Consider the following 17,821-nt stretch of genomic DNA (forward strand, 5'->3'; position numbering starts at 1 on the left):
TCTCCGCTTTGGCAGTTTTGATGGTTTCAAATATGAGATGAACCATGTCTCCATCACTTAGAATGTCAAAATTTTACCACAGCAAAGTTTCTCTAAAGTAAAATTGCCAAAGTGGAGACCTTTTCTGAATACTGTTACAGTAAATGTCAGAGAAGGAAATAAAGCAGTCAAAAACATGTTTTCCTCCTAGCAAATAGTGTTGAGTGATCCATTTTGGTCATGTAGCTACCCTTAAATACAAAACAACATCTGCCATCGGTTAATACATTTATAAGAAATTCATAAGACTTTTTAACACAAAACATCTGCAGCTCCTCACTGACCTCCATTCATTTGCCAGTAAGTGTTGCCCTACCCAATATGGCAGCCGTGTTGTCGTATTCCACCTAATAGAACAGACAATACGATATCTAGATTTCTATATCTGTGCACGTGCCTGTGTAAAAAAGCTGACCTAGAGGGTTTCGCACACGCCACTCGGGATGCGATTGTTTGCCCAGTACACTTCAGATTTATTTACTACGACTCCTTTTCCTGTCATCGAGAGGCTTGTAGACCGCTCTTGTAGCGGAAAAAAAAGAGAACAGGCCCATTAAATCTTTGCAATGGCCAACAAGGGCTTTCAAAGCGGAAGACAAATTCCAAGACAGTCGACACTTCTGTCAATGTGTGTATAGACCTCCCAACCACTGTGATTTTATGATGCGGCTGCCCAAAGATATTTATTAATCTCAGAGGTAGAACAGTCCCCTTGATTTCACTAAGAAGGCCAGATATGTGTATTTTAAGCAGGGAATCGTATTCAAATGTCCCTGTACATTTGTTTGAGAGGTCTATCAGAAGCGGTCGCAAACCTGGAGGGGTTTGTTTGACTGTACTCCTGCTCAAAATCTCATAGTCAGTGAAGTGCCAGAGAGGTTCTTCACATTGCTGTGATAGCTCTCCTCTGCCTCTGATTACACCTTAGGTGAAAACATAACTGTTAGGTAACAACCCTGTCAGACGACTGCTATCATGTCACTGTGCTTTTGTCCGCCTTCCGTCCATCTGTCGGACAAACAATGATTTGGTGGATTACGGCGTAATATCTGCCTGCACCCAACGCAAGCCTTCCTGGGCTGGGCTGACATCAGTGTAATTAAAACAGCTCGCAGGTTGTAGCACAAGTAAGGAAGACAGACAAGCACACTGACCCTTGAAGTGAAAGAGCACAAAGACGCACCACCCAGCACCCACCAGCTGGAGTTGTGTTTGTGCCCAAGACACCAATTACAGCGGAGAAACAAGAATTAAAGTGTGCCTGTTGTTGTGTGAAAAGCCCAGCTAGCTTTAACCACAGCAGGCCTTTTAACCCCTTAGAAAACAGAAGTGACAGCTTTGAAAGAGGACTGCCCTTAGGGGGAAAATCACACAATAGCGATGGGGTCTTTGTTCATTAATATCTATAAATATTAACAACTTTTTAGACACACAGATGCATTAAATGCTCCAAAAAGGAGGTACAACATTACTGAAAATATAACACTAAATCCATTCACCATCACAGTTGTAAATAAATCCTCTTATTTATAAATAACATGGGAATTCAATTGTTTTATTGTTTTTGAGCCATTACAAATATGACAGAACATATTATCATCAACATCTACAAGTCTGCTGTTGCCTCACCTTTAATGACCTGGCTAGGAACGCAGGTATGCGTGTGTTGCAAAACAAAAGTATAGACTTGGTGTGTAATGTTTTTTCGAACCCTACCTGTAAATGAAAGTTGGCTCAAGTTTTTGCGGCAGAGAAAAGTGCTGTTTGAACCAGGATTTCAATATTTCTCCAGAGGAACTCCTGAATAAATTGAGCTGAAAGACAGAGAAAAAAGAAGCTGATTCCTGCAAAAAAACGGTCAAAACCAATTAAACAATCTCTAGAGGATAGCACATAAAGAGAATGCGCTACTAGAAAATGGTTGAAAACACTGCTTTGGCCAGGAAAAATATTCATGTACAAGCTGTGGTGAGCTCTTGGCAGGGCGTAAATAAAGCATTAAAAAGCCCTCTCTGCACCCTACCTGTGAGGAACAATGCACCACCCCTCTGCCCCTGTGCCATGGTTGGCATCGGCTCAGCACATTTTCATGGTAAGGGAGCCAAGGCTGACCAAATGATTAATGATGGCTGGCTCAAGTAAACAGTTTGCCATATTTTTTTTCCAATGTGAAATAAATTGCATATATGTTACTGAAAACTCAACAATGCAACAATTTAAGGGTCCAATAAAAACCTCTAGTCCAAGCAGCTCGGTTCTAAACTAAATGTATTGGTGTAGTCAGCAAATGAAGCTTAGCCTCAGGTTCATGCAAGTGATATAACTCAGACTTAATGAAGCAAACTGGCAAGGACAGCCTTCAAACCCACCCTTGGGATTCACACAGACACAGTAATTGATGAAAGTAAAGAAAGAGTAATGTAAAGATTGAGGTCAGTCTACAGGTCCGTCCCACTTTTTGTTGGCTGGATACAGACCATTACACTTTAAAATATGTCTAAGGCTAAGGTTTGCTTTGTAGGTAGAAAGCCTCTAAAGTCACATTTAGCAGCTTAAAGATGCCGTTTTATTTATGTATTCCTGGAACAGACCCAATGACCCCGCCAGGCAGTCCAAATGTCTGTGACCCCCCCCCCCCCCCCCCCTTACATCAGTAGTCTCTCTGAGGTACCCTTCTGCTTTTGACTTCAACTCCACCTCCCTGACTCCCTCCAGTGCATGTGACTGTGTGTGTGTGTGTGTGTGTGTGTGTGTGTGTGTGTGTGTGTGTGTGTGTGTGTGTTTGTGTGTGTTTGTGTGTGTGTGTGTGCGCGTGTGTGTGCGTGTGTTTGTGTGACAGCAACTATCTTCCACCCACAACCCCAAATACCTCTTAAGGTGAGTGGAAGGCTGGAGGCATGGTTTTGTGGAGGGGTACTGTTGCACAACACACACCAAAACATTTCAGGCTAGCATGCAGTCACATGCAACCGGCACACACTGGTCCCAGGCACAAAATGAAAAGTGGTGATTATCCAAAGTGTAACACAGGCCAACATGGTCATGGGCTCCCATTAAAAAAGCCAGAGAGCAACTGACACACGGAAATAGTAGGTTTGTTGTTAAGTTGTTGTGAGCCTGTCATTTCATATCTTCAATGTTAACAAATGGAGCACCATAATGGAGAATTAAGCTAACTCTAGTAGACGTCGCACCAGCTAAGGAGCTGCGAGCAGGTCCACGACGACCAGACCACGTGCATGGAAAATTACCATTCTCAAGTTTGGGGCTCGGGCTGGCACGCAGATAACACTATCTGATAGCGCCACTGCTCTGTGACAATACAAATCATCCGTTAAGAATGTGAGCAGGCTTTCCACCCCGGGGAACAATTTCTGGCCAGCCAATAGGGGAGACAAGTACGCATGGGTGAACAGCAACCTCTAATCCACACAGCGGCTTGGGTCACAATTAAGCCCTGAAAGAATAGGCTCATTCTTGGACGTCTGCATTGGTGGGGTGGGGGGACCCAGGCTCCCAAAAGAATTGCCTGTAACTCTACACTCTATGAGGCATACAGTGAAAAGCAAAACCATTTGTCTCTTTGATATACAATTACAACTAAATAATGTCTTCCTTTGAATCACAGCATGGGAAATATGGGTTACTGAAGAATTTACTGCATGCTTTCACCATCCACTTTGGGGAGATTGTTCTGCTTTAAAAAAAAAAGTAAGCCTACCTTCAGACAATTCTTTGTGTAGGATATAGACTAGTATACCTTTTCATTCCATAGTACCTGTAGATTAAGACGTAGGCTAGGCTACATGTTCCTTTTCAACAGTAAGGCTAAGCCACAGTTTAGGATAAATCAATCTCCCTCTTTATATAAGATTTCAAGTAGTTGCCTAAATGTAATTTAGATGAGGGTTATAAATAGGCAGCAGCCAACCTTTGCTTGGCCTAATAATCAGTTTATGACAGAGGAAAAGGGGAGGGCGTTTGATACTTGGGATGGATTAAGATCAGATAGGCTATTTTTAAAAGAGCAACTGGGCATCCTAATGCATTAGATTTAGGAGCACAATTGTGTAAAAATGAGAAGCGTACTTTCTGTGGCTAAAACAATACATCTTTGTGCTATTACCTACACAAACAATGTATGAATGGTGAATGGTTAATTACTGATGAAACACAAAACTAAAAATAATGCATTACCCTAAGTAAAACTTAAAAACTTCAAACTTAGAAACGGACAAACAGCCAGACAGATGCGTATCAGTTTAGGTCTGCATATGCTTCTCACATTTCAGACATACACTTTTAATTGCAATCAACTTTGTTTCAGCATCTGGTATTTGTGTACCAGGCTTTTCAGGGAACACAGGGCTATGTGTCTGGAGCAAGGGGCTGGGTCATACTCCTACTCCAAATTCACATGGCCCCTGTTTCCGCAGAGAGAGAGAGAGAGAGAGAGAGAGAGAGATCATGAGCACTAAATGACTAAAAAACTTCAGTCGTGAAGTTTCGTTTAGGATGTCTCTCTACTCCTACAGTTCAGACAGACAAAAGAGCGACGCAATTTGACACTTAAAGCAGTCCACCTTTGGCTAGACTAGCAAAAATGACTTCCATATGAAGTCTATGCACGCTTTGAAACTTATTTGGTACAAGGTCAACTGACCTAGGAGTCAAATGTGTGTTAGATGGACCAACGAAGTTTTAGCCTAACAACTGCAGCAAGCAGCTGAGAAATCAGCTGTAACAAATTTCAGAAGAGACACTGAGACCAGTGTTTGTGTTTCCAGTTATTAAGCTATGTGAAACTGGTGCACTCCAACAAGCCTAATTACCTCAAAGGTCAGCATGGTTATAAGCAGAACACAGATGTAGCCTAGATCTGGTGCATGTGAGGTGTGTAAAAGAAATAGACCCATATCATGAAATAATATTCATTCTGAGATATTAAAATGCACTGTTAAAATGGTCACATACGGTGCCAAGAGATTGAATCATAAATCCCAGTTGCATTCATACAGTTCCTAGCCTCAGTACAAACAGTACTCCCACCTGTGGTGTGATCTCCAAAAACCTCGAGGTGATTGCAAAACACTCATAGCCTCCAGTGAAATGACAAGAACAAAATCATAGGCATTTCCCATTGAAAGGGTACAGACATGTGCCTCAAGGCATCACAGCATCCCATACACTCTGGAAAGGAATGTTGTAGAACAGACACGAGCAGACAGGCCTGGATAGCTCTCTTATTTAGTGTAGGCCTAAACACTGAATCAAGGCACCACCTGTACTTTTTTACATCCATATGCCCTGTCTTACAGCAACAATTTGGTTATTTGGTTATCTGCCATTTAAAGGGACACCAGACAAGCTTGATGCTTTTTCTCTACGAAACTCCCCCTTGCTCAGTGTGAAGCTTTTTTTCCTTTTCTTTGCATCTTCCGTCAAGGGTGTTCGCTGCTTCTTCACTGGTTCTGCAGTATACACACGTTTTCAACAATCGCTAGAGTTTCGTTAGCCTGCCTCTGTGCTGTATGCAGGATGTAAACTGATCCTGCTTCGGTCGGCGGGTAGGATACACCGAACTTGCAAGTGGGATATTCTTCTTACAGGCAGTAGGGGCGGGCGAGAGAGTCTTCATTCGCCCTGTAATGAGTCATTTAACTATATACCAACTTACGAAGATGATTAATTAACACGAAAACGTTGCCTGTTGTCCTTTAATAGCACTGGAATTACCACCCTTACACAGAAAAACTATTGTAACCTGTGTTCATCAAGAAGAAACTTGACAGTTAAAGCACTGCCAGTTAAAGTACTGCTAAAGTTACCAACGAGCAAAAAGGATGCTAATGTTAGATTAATTAGCTATCGATATGTGCACCATTGTTTAGCGCCAGCTAAGTTACCGCTAACGTTAAAGTACAGAAATTAATGACCTAGCGAGACATACACTTCCCAGAGACTGGTCCTGTTAAGTTGTTACAAATTGACAAAACTGTTAATGCCAGTATTGTGGTATAAGGTTTTACTTTGTTATTTTTTAAGACGGAGGTTGTTGGCTAACCGCTAGTACTAGTCCTACATTATTTTGGCGGTTTACTGTCATTTGTAGCAGGCTTGAAACCTGTTTGGCTGCTAGCTTCTACCTATTAACACTAATGTTGGCTAATTGGGTAGTCAAATTTAATTAATTAAATTTTTACATTAAGGATGGTTAAGAGAGCTGTACTCACCTCGAGGAAAAATAGGAATGCCCAGAAGTGTTACAAAGGCAAAAGGGGAAGCCGTTTAGATCTAGAATTATTTATCCGGTGTCTTTTCATAACAAGCTAGCACTACGTTAACTTTATCTGCTAACCTTACTGTAACTTACCTGCCAAGGCTCTTGAGCACCTTCCAGATATTCACTGCAGTCTTGGTAGGCACAAAAAAGCCTGGTTGTTGTAGTGCTAAACTTTTACAATTCGACCAAAAACTATTTGGAGAACTCTGAATGTTCCCGAACGCGATGTCTCTTTAAAAAAAACAATGTAACGTTAGGCTTACAAACGTTACATTACATGTATTCATTGTAATGTAATGGATATTATGCGCCACTAGTTGTCAGTGTCACCTTTGGGTTTTCTTGCCAAATGAGGCTATTTATAGAAAAACAAATGCACACAATGTGTTGATTGAAAATTAGACAGAAGAGTGGCACAAAATGTTGTTGTATTTATTTGTTTATAATAGCCTATGAATTAAGACAATGACCAAAATCACTATGATGATAATTTAAAACACCCAAGCCAAGGGCTAGGCCTACTTTTAAGCACAATAACAGTCCAATGAACATTTGTTTTTCCCTCTAATGATCTCATCACCCCTGGGTACTGACGGGTTTTCAGGATAAATGGCACATTAGCACATAAATACACAAATCTCTTTTAAGAATTTCACCAGGGGAGCCCTACCTCAGCACTGGGATTTGAGAATAAACTAAGTGACAGAGGGAGAAGACCATTAAATTATTCATCAAATTCTCCTTTGGGCCTCAACGCTGCTTTGAAATATTTTGACAAACACTCCAACTGCCATGGCAGTTATTTTAGTAGGACATTGTATGTCATTGTTTTGTTTTTCTTATGGTTTCATTTTATTATTTGATGATAGCATGACAAGATGAATGGTTTAGGTCTAATAAAGACAAGACAGTATTAATTTAGACACATTTTATTCATTTTCTTTCTGGACATCAACCAGTATTTCCATTTGGCAGGCTACAATGAATCCTTCGTTTCATTTCTGTAAAACAATTAAAAATCTAACTCAAAGCACTGACATTGGGGATATGGCCAATTCTAAACAGCTAAATTAATAAAAACATTCTCTGGTTTCACTTGACAAATCCACCATTCTCGTTGCGACAAGCTCATATAGCACAATGCTGAACTGCTGTGTAGGCCTATTCAGTGCACAGCAAATATTACAAGGCCTCCTCTTCTCTATTAACCTTTTCATCCCTTTAAAAAAAGGCACGAGCACCACACATTCTCTAAAAATGCATATATTTTGCATGCTTGGCGGAGATTAAGCAGCTTTGTTGGCATACTTAAACAATGTTGAATATGGCTACATGCCTGAAGGCTCTTACATGGGGATATTTACTCACAATACAAAGGCATGAACTGGAGCCTGTGGTGAAAAAGGTTCCACACTTCTGTGATATTTGGAAAATCTTGAATGAGTAGACCTAGCTGAAACCATTTTTTTTTTTTTTTTTAATTTGTTCTGATTCCTTAAATCTGATGGAAAAGTGATTCAAACAACAAAACTGAAGTTGTATGAAGAACTTGAAGAATGTTAGAAAAACTTAATTCCTTTCATTTAACAGAACATCTGTAAAGATAAACTTGCAGAACACATAACTGATGTCTCACATTAGTGCCAAGTATGTACTTTAAGGGTATGGGTAGCCTACGTTGCTTTGGGCACCTAACAGCACACACAGCAGCACTGAAAATATGTCTATTCAATTACTTGATTTTGAAATACACACTGATCGTAGGCACAATAGGCACAATACATTATTTCCATCCCCAAAAGTTAAATCACACTAACCAAAAGTCATGACATCATATGTTACCTTCTAAACACACACAGAAAAAGACATTTTAATAAGACAGTGAGAAATGGCACATAAGAAACATTCAATTTGTTTTCCCCCACACTTTGGTCATTCAAACATTTTTTTGTAATTTTACCTTTTTTTGTTTCAGCTGTGCAAAAAAATCTTCCCCAGCAAGTCATGAGAGGGGAAAAACAGCAAAGCAAAATAAATAGGTACGTCTTATACTTCAAAATAAGGATGTTTGTTTAACACATTAGAAATAAAAGTGAGGCACGAAGCACAAACTGAATTGGTTTAAAGTGCAACTTTCTGGTTAGTGAGAGTGCAACTTTCCGGTTAGTGAGAGAGGGGAATTAATTGATTATCCCAGTGTGTGTAATAACTGTAAGTAATGAGGAAAACAGACAGCCCCTCAACATAACTACTGTAGTAAATACACTGTCAGTTTTCTGGCCTGAATTTGAGTGGTTGTGCAGCTTTGGTAATACTGTCTCCTTTCAATTCATATCCTTACAATTTATCGGCACAGATAGGAAGTGAGTGGGTCGTAATGCTTCATTGCTCTGGCTGGCATTGTGCCTCGCAAGAGCTGAAAGACTCAGGCCTGCTGGGGCTGCCCTGCAGCACAAGTCACATGGAGACCCCAGTCCCTCTCAATCTCCGGCAAAGAAAAGCGAGTCGCCTGTGCTTTCATCCCAAGAATTTGGACTTCACAGTGAGGGTTGGCTGGCCTGAATCTCTGCAGCCTTTTGCTTTTGTTTTGTTTTGGATGGGCATGCCAATATCCAGAATAAAGTTAAGCAGTTAAGTATTGCTATTTAGTTATTGGAGTTTCTGCCAGAATTTCTTTTGTCCTATTTCTCTGTGGGGTATATGAAAGTGTAAATTAAGCTATTGTTTAATCTGCACACCCTATCAGGCATTTGTAATAGGGTCTAGACATTTTTCCAGTGGTCTTACATGCTGACATGGACTTTACAAGTACATAAAACAGGGCAGAAAGGACATTTTGCCAGTGTTTCCATGATGGACGGATTGCTCTCTCCACACTAGATATCATTCAGTGTATTTGAGCATTGTCAGACTAACAAATATTTAAAGCATCTATAAACATAAGCTCTTTCACATTCAGCAATGCCCTGTGTTTAAAAACACTGTCTAAATTTATATCTGAAGCATATCATTAACATACAAAATAAAGTTAAGATTTGTTGTGTCGCCCAATAAGGCTGTTAAGAACGCCCCCTCATGAGCAACAGAATACATCAAATGAGTGGCGTGACAGCTGGTAAGAGAATATGTAGGGTATTGACAGAGGCCCTTACAGCTGTGTCGGCCCTCTACTGTAAGGCTCATGGCCTGGTGGTGTTGTCACCAGATTCCTCAGATAGACACAGGGGTTCCTCCTGCGGGCTGAGCCTTGTGGAGGGGCAGGCGGTGGAGGAGGGGGCGGCCGCATGGACGACACGAGCGGCTGCATCTCCTGCTGCTGCTGGGAGAGGGTGCCCTCCTCCTCCTCCTCTCCTCCACCCGGGAACCGGAACTCACCCGTGGCCGGATTAGGGGCAGGAGGAGCGGCACTTTCCCCGACACCGACCCCTGTCGAGGGGACCACCCCGGACAATGGGCGTATGGGACCTCCCAGCCTGGAGAGGGCGCTGATGCGTGGGTGCTGCGGCTCTGCGGGGACTGGTGGGGAGGCCAGGCTCTCCAGCGAGGAGATGCTCTGGTTCCAGGCCTGCTGGAGGTCTATGGGGATGATCTTTGTGGCCTCCATGGACACACATACAGGTAGGGTGCCCATCCCACCCTTCCAGGGCAGGTTCCTCTCGGCACAGGTAGGAGACGGGGGGGCAGCGGAGGGGCTCTGGCACACCTCCAGTGCAGCAGGGACTAGAACAACATTCAGTCATAAATATGGCGCCCTTACAGGTGTGTATATGTAATACACTATTACATTTTTAATTGCATTTACTTCATTTACTCTCAAGAAGATGTATCAACATTGAAATTCCAGCCATTGCACCCTCAATAAAGGAAATATATGTCTGTGGGCTCCAGTGTTTTTTCTGTTCTGCTAACACTGAGTGTAGGCTACTTCTGATAAGGACCCACCGGACTTCCAAACTCAGCTAAGGCGCTATGGCTTCACTTTATTACTTATCTTCATTTACTGTTGCTGAGTTGTTGTTGACGTGCTCACCTGATTTGGGTCTCTCCTTTGGTGTGTCGGGGGCCTTGCGAGCAACAAAAGTGATCCCCACGTCCTCCTCCTTCTCAGGTTCAGACGGATCACCTCTACTCTCTTCTGGCTCAATGGGCACAGCCACTGGGTCTGAGTGAAGGTTACATTAGAGAAAATGAAGTACATGTTCATCATATCAAAGAATGGGGTACAGGAGCAGGACATGAAATCGACAATGGTTTGAAATGAAATGGGAATAGACCTCTGAAGTTCGCCTACAAAAAAGCTGCCATCTTTGAGATCCGGTATCTTGTGATTTTTCCTATGGGAAAATAACATGGGGTTTTTGAATTATCGCACGTGTTAAACTCTCGTGGGGACGAAGATGTCCTAAATGCAGACGTTTTGCTCAACGCACTTTTGTCCTCTGCCTTCTAGTGGCTCCTGTGATCTTGAGCGGTACGTTAAGACGGCAAACTTAGATTTTTGCTACCCCAGAGCTAACTTGTAATGCAACTTGCCATAGGTAGTTGACTTCAATTAACACCCGGATCTCCTTATATGGGTAAAGATGGCAGCTTTTGGCGAACTTCAGAGGTCTATGTTCTTTCATTGCATTCACTTAAGATGCAATGAACATACATATACAAAACGAAATAAACACACGTTTACCTATGGGTCATAATTCAACTCCGCCATACCATGGCTAAAGACATTTTACAACACTGAGTGTCTTGAAGAGCACACACCCACGTAAGCATAGGTAAGAAAGGTTTTTATTGGAGAGGAACACAGTTAATGAACTTCCCGACAGCACCCTCAGGCAATTAAACAGCATACCTTTGTCTTGCCAGCTGACATTACGTCTGGGTTTGTCATTAGTCTCTTGGTCTTTTTCTTTCACATCTGAGCCTCTGCGCTGTGAGGGGAGACAGTACGAGGAGGTTTACGACCAGATGTTGCAACAGGGAACATTAGGATGCACAAACAAACATGCACAAATGTTTTCTACCCTCATCCTACCCTCACTCCTGGTGTTGATTCTGTTAGTGTCTGTGTGCTACAGTATGCAAATTATAATGCTGCTTTTGTTATATAATGGAATACCTCAAGTGAAGTGATGAGAGAGAGAAGGGGAAAAAAACAGTGCACAACATGATACTTCACTTGAGTCACAAGGCAGGCAGAGACATGTGCGTTTGTGGGCGAGGGGAGAGTGTGTTTATCAGCAATCTCTGCCAGAGGGAGCCGGTGAGAACATCCTGTGAAGCGGCCCATCAGTCATGACAAACCTCAACCTTTGACGGCTCGAAGGATGATGTCTTTACTCTGCCCTTGTGAATGTGACCTTAACTCACATCAGGAGAGAATCTGCACAGTGGTGCACACCCCCCCCCCCTCCCCTCTCTTTCTCTTCCGTAGGCCAGAAAGGGATTGATTGGTTCATAGAAGAATATAATGAAAATCACAGAAAATGTGTGAATACATGTCTCCACAATGATTGTAGACCGCACCTTTTTAGTAGCAATCCGGATTTTGAGGCAGAAACGATTCTGTGCCATCTCTTTGGCCTTGTGCTCACTTTTTTGACGGATTGAGGTCTGGACTCTGGTCCACTCTAACATGTTGATATTGTTCTCTGTTAACCATTTCTTGCCTTGTTTGGCTGTGTGTTTAGGATCATTGTGTGTTTTAATGGTCCAATGCCGCCAATTGGGACAGGTCTCTAGGCAGACTGCCTGATCTTTCCCTCCAGAATCGTACAGTTTTTTACGATTGTTTACACACTAAAATAAAAATTTCCACACAGTTTGCAAAATTCTACTCCAAGGAGAAAAACACCTCCACAGATTTGAACAACATTACACACACATGTCTGCTTCATCCTTTTTGCAAAACATTACACACAGTGATTTGTAAAACTCTACACACATTTTCACACTTTAGACACAGATAAGGATTGTGAGGTTACTTCCTTGGCATTACAAAGCCCCGGATTGCCAATGACCACACCAATGAACGAATTGGATAATCACATCCACCAGTTGTGGAAGCACACATGTGCTAATTTGAAAACCCAGCACTCAGTTGTGCTATAAAAGGCAGCAGGTGAGTTCACCTGTCTTCAACAAAAATGAAAGGAGCTAGAAAAAGAAGAAGAGTGAGAATGAGAGGGGGAGCTCAAAGAGGAGATGAAGGAGGTAGAGGAAGAGGAGAAGGAAGTAGAGGAGGAGGCCCAGGTAGAGGAAGAGGAGAAGAAGGAGATAGAGGAAGAGGCAGACAGAGAGATGATGAATAGTTACAGTATTCTTGTTGCTTAGTTTTTCTTCAGAGTCAAAGTGTATGTACTTCATGCAGTAATTTTTATTTGTTTACAGATTTTATATGATTTCATTGTTGGTTGATTATTGTAACTGATTATGATAAGAAATACTGTAAGTATTGAAATAAATACATGTACTTGAAATATTCAGTGTGCAGCATCAGTGTTGTGCAGTGCTTGGTAAGTTTATAGGCCTATTTGTGTGCATTCTCCCTATATCTCAAACTAATCATGAAGAATGTTGTGGGTTTGTCACTATTTTTTTTTTTGTTGTCTAAATTATCCCTTACATAACAATGTCAAAAAATTGTACATAACAATAGCCAAAAATCTAGCACATGCTATTTCCTAAAATCATCATTGATCATTGAGGACTGTGTTGGTTAAATGAAAACTAACAGCATTTTCACAAATATGTGTATATGTTTTGACTGAAGTGTGTATGTTTTGACTGAAGTGTGTCATTTTGCAAACAATCTAGGAATTATGTAAATTGAGTGTGGTGTTTGGATAATTGTGATTATATTTTGAAAAAATGAACCAGGTTTTTAAAATTGCGTGTAATGTAGCCCCTTGTTTTAGTGTTTAGTTAGTTTAGTTTTAATGCTTCTTTTTTATGCCAATCTCCCTGGGTGGAATGTTCCTGGGTCAAAAAAATCCAGCAAAAGCTAAATTCTTTGTCCAGTGTGCCCTTATAAAGGTTAAGGTGAGTTATGCATATTTGTAGAAAAGTGATCCATAATCAGCATCCATGATGATCCAAGTGGTCTTTCTTGGGATGGGCTGAAAATGTCAACCACCAAAACACCATACCCACATTGGAGAATAGCTATAGTAATGTATTAGTTTTGGGTGTTTTTCAGACAATAGGGCCTAGCATTATATTAAACTGATTGGCATCATGAGGAAAAAAAACTACATCAAGTTTCTGAAGGAATCCCTCAGGCACTGAGGGAACCTTGGGCTCATAGCATTGGCCCTTTAAGCAAGACAATGATCTGAAATATTTGCCAGGGGTATGAATCATTTTGTTCCTAACTGTACATATATTTGTGCATTTGTGTATGTATATGAATGTGTGTGTGTGTGTGTGTGTGTGTGTGTGTGTGTGTGTGTGTTTGTGAGAGAGAGAGAGAGAGAGAGAGAGAGTGTGTGTGTGTTTGTGTGTATGTGTGTGTATGGCCTATATGTCTCTCTATCTATGCATAAATATATATGTATAATAACCTTCTTCTGGCTGTAGCCTTTCTTGTGGCGTTTGTAGCGTGTGGACTTGAAGGACTCCAGACGGCTGCGCATGTTCCTCTGGAAGACCTCGCGGTCCTGCCGCTCCTGGTCACCCACCGTCATGAAGTGCCGGCTGTAATGGGACTGGTGGTACTGGGAAGGTGGAGGGAGAGCAGAATATGCATCATGCATGTATCAGTCACTACATTTCCATGCATATTCAGGCTTTATTTAGACAAAATTTCAATTGTGTGAGAGTCATGTCTTTCCGATTGCGTGCGAGTCAACACCTTATTCCAGCAGCCATAACCAGATTAAGCTCATATTCTGATTCTAAAAACCCCGAATAACACCGAAGTGCACAGCTAAAGACTCGATGGAAACCCCTCAAAACGGCCTATTATAATAAGGTTACACTGTTAAACAATAGTGGCTCTAACACTTAACGCCAAAATACTTATTTCACTGTCATGAATGAAATTCAGGGACAGAGACCATGATACTACTTCTACTGCACGTTGCTGGTTTATTCACAATATGGCGATGCTGCACATGGAAACATCTCATTCTGAATATTGCCATAATGGACCTTATGGACCATATTTTGGGCAGCCATGGCCCACTGGTTAGCACTCCGGACTTGTAACCGGAGGGTTGCCGGTTCGAGCCCTGACCAGTGAGAACGGCTGAAGTGCCCTTGAGCAAGGCACCTAACCCCTCACTGCTCCCCGAGTGCCGCTGTTGTAGCAGGCAGCTCACTGCGCCGGGATTAGTGTGTGTTTCACCTCACTGTGTGTTCAGTATGTGCTGAGTGTATTTCACTAATTCACGGATTGGGATAAATGCATAGACCAAATTTCCCTCACGGAATCAAAAGAGTGTATAAAAAGAGTATATATACTATATATATATATATATGGACTTAGAACACGGTGTGCATGGAAATGTAGTCACTGAGTCATAGGCCTACCCGTCTCCGAGGCTTGTAAAGGTTGCCGGCCAGAACGTGATGTGTTTCCGTCTCCTCCTCCACTTTGGCGCCGGGCACCGTGTCGATCACCTGGAGGTCCAGGCACACGCCACTGCCATTCTCACGCCTGACAAAAACAGGAAATAAAGAAACACTTTATATGATCTGCCATGAATACATCCTCTGGTGTCTACTTAAACTTCTGCACTTCCTCCTCTGGTTATCTTGCATTTATAGGTATCCTACACTAAAGGTAGAGTTTATTATTATTTAGGTAACACATTATTTTATGGAACCCTTAATTAACCATTAATACATAAGTAATATGTGAATTAGTGCTCAATAAGGTCTGTGTTAAGTGTCATCAAACATTTATTAGGTAGGGGATTTATTCTGGGTAAATCCTTAATAAGCAACTAGCTGGTCTTGATCGAAGGTTATTGATAGTATGGGTGAAAATAGAACCTTTATAGCCTTCTAATACATTGTCATAATACGTTACTATTCTGTCGTTATAAATCACATATTCAGACAGTATATTAGGAGTCTATGAACTCTCTATTTTAAGTCATACTATATACCAGTAACCTTACATTAAGACCAACTAGTTGTTTATTAAGGATTTATCAAGAATAAATATTATTGATTAAGAATAAGAAATTGTTTAATAAGGGCCTAATAAATGCTAAATGATGCTTAATACAGACCTTGTTGAACACTAATACATACACATATTGGTTATGTATCAATGGTTAACATCTGTTCACTAAACTAAGTGTTACCATCATTTATTATTAATAGTAGTATTTATTAGTATTTATTATTACCCTAAGGTCTCCTACTGCACTTAAGCTTTAACGTTATTCCTCATTTCTAAGTCAGCTTCTATAAAAGTGTGAGCTAAAGAAATAACTATACATGTTATGTGAATGAATACGCCTCAAAAATTAAGCAACAACATACAAGAGTGTGCACTGCATTTACAGTGTGTTGCTTGCCCTGCATGAAGTGCAGCATGCAGAGCAAAAGCATGCTATACTCACAGGTAGTTTGTCACATTGGTGGCCTCAGGGAATGATGTCCTACTAGCCATTGATGGCAGAGAAAGCCTTGCAGATGTCAGAACATTTCCACCCTGGAGGACAGTAAAAGAAAGCCAGAGGAGCTGATTTACATTTGTTTACCCTTTAAGGCCTTACTTTAGCTTTTTCACACCCTGTGTCTGCAAGACTATTAAATCAGTCATAGCCTAGCTGTACAAATAACTAAGTAAATACAAATAAATAAGTATTATAAACATCTAATTATCATGTATTGTATTATGTCATGATCCCTAAGCTTTCTACTGTTTAACTGATGAAGTGCTTTGTAAATTGCATGTAATATGGCAAAGCACAGCAACCTTTATGTGGACTGACAAAGGTGAGTTATGCTTCACTGGAGAGAGAGAGTGAGAGAGAGAGAGAGAGAGAGAGGGAGAGAATGAGAGAGAGGGAGAGAGAGAGAGTGAGAGAGAGAGAGAGAGAGAGAGAGAAATGTAGATGTATGTGCTCTTGCAAACTATCCTAAGGGAAAGCTAAATGGATGTCATCTGGGCCTTCCTAAGCATCCTGCCTGGATGGCAGCCTATGTATGAGCTCTTGTACCATGTACCTCTGGCTGCTTTGTAGTTCATGTAGAAGACATGTCAGAGACGAAAAGCAGCTCTCCCATTGGTAATTGTAGTGGGTACCAGCCATACATCTGAGGTTTCTTCACCTCAAAGCTCTGGGATATGGTTCAGTAATCACTCCTGACAATGTAAGTATAATGACTTCTACAACTGCATGTTCCTTGAGACTTTCTCTATGTGCTGTGGTTGCATAGAAGCAATTGGCCATCAGGCATTTTTGAACAGGACCATGCATAAATGTTCAACAGACAAAAAAAGTAGTTCAAACTAGACCGGGTGCATAGCCGCAGACATACACTATGGCTTGGAAATGTTCCTGGTCCACATTTTAAGTTATACATTGCTGGTACTTTTACAGACAACTAATCTGGATTGAGTGGTTTTCTGAAAAACAAAAAAAGTAGCCCAAAGATTAATTTAGAGCACGATTTCCCCTTATTGCCCACTCCCTATTATAACAATAACAATTTCCTTGCCAGTGCATTGGGTGGCCTAAAATGAGTGGAAGGTCTTTTCTTAGCTCATTACATGTGTGCTAATATTAACAACCTGATTCAGCACAGGAAGCTGACAGGTATAAAACTCAAGGATACAGGAAATGACTCTTTTTTTGGTACAGGCCCTCTGTACAAACAGAAAGAAAAAAGTTGTCCCATTAAAGTCAGGGCAGCAGACTCTCTGCGATATTCCCACTGTGCAAGAGGACCATGCCTGTCCGATCCCGCAGCATATTTGGGTTTCTGTGGCCTGTGTTTGCACAGATCAGAGAGAAATGAAACTTTTACAGGCAAAGATAAGATAAGATTGTCTACTCAGTCGAGTCAGCTGAGAGGAACACTGTCGTGAGAAATGTTATTGTATTATCCAGGACTGGAAGCAAATAAACAAGCAATGATGCTATTACTGAGAAATAATAGAAAATGACTGAGTGGAATATGATTAAGGCAAAGAGAGGCCGGACGAGGTTCTAAAGAGCCAGGAGAGAGAACAGGAGACGAGGTTCTAAAGAGCCAGGAGAGAGAACAGGCTGTGCACAACACTCCAGAGTGTTTTCGGAGGAAGGTACTTTGGACAGTAGACAGACCAAAGCTCCACGATCTCAACACCTTCCACCCAGAGCGGGGCCTCCTCCATGTACTTTCATATCAGTGCTCTCAACACACGTCTGATCCTGGGCAGGAGACATCGCTAATCTCGGCCAGTGCGTCCACCCTCTCCCTGTCTACCTGTCAATACTCACTCCCCTGTCAATCAGGCCCTTTTTTTCATTACGCCAGCTCCACTCAACAACCACA

General features: G+C 41.5%; 1 protein-coding gene across 1 annotated transcript in view; it reads right to left on the reverse strand.

Moving 5' to 3' along the window:
• Positions 1-7,235: 7,235 nt before the first annotated feature.
• The window catches only part of slc9a5 (solute carrier family 9 member A5), a 31,668-nt gene continuing 21,082 nt past the window's right edge, over positions 7,236-17,821 (reverse strand). Inside the window, exons 11-16 of the mRNA XM_042062368.1 lie at positions 15,898-15,989; positions 14,855-14,981; positions 13,885-14,037; positions 11,175-11,253; positions 10,353-10,484; positions 7,236-10,042 (exon numbers count right to left, since the gene is read on the reverse strand). Coding sequence (XP_041918302.1) covers positions 9,471-10,042; positions 10,353-10,484; positions 11,175-11,253; positions 13,885-14,037; positions 14,855-14,981; positions 15,898-15,989 — 1,155 coding nt within the window. The 3' untranslated portion in view covers positions 7,236-9,470. The remainder of the gene's footprint in view (positions 10,043-10,352; positions 10,485-11,174; positions 11,254-13,884; positions 14,038-14,854; positions 14,982-15,897; positions 15,990-17,821) is intronic.

This window comes from Alosa sapidissima, chromosome 14 (genome assembly GCF_018492685.1).
Source record: "Alosa sapidissima isolate fAloSap1 chromosome 14, fAloSap1.pri, whole genome shotgun sequence".
NCBI classification, from domain to species: domain Eukaryota; kingdom Metazoa; phylum Chordata; class Actinopteri; order Clupeiformes; family Clupeidae; genus Alosa; species Alosa sapidissima.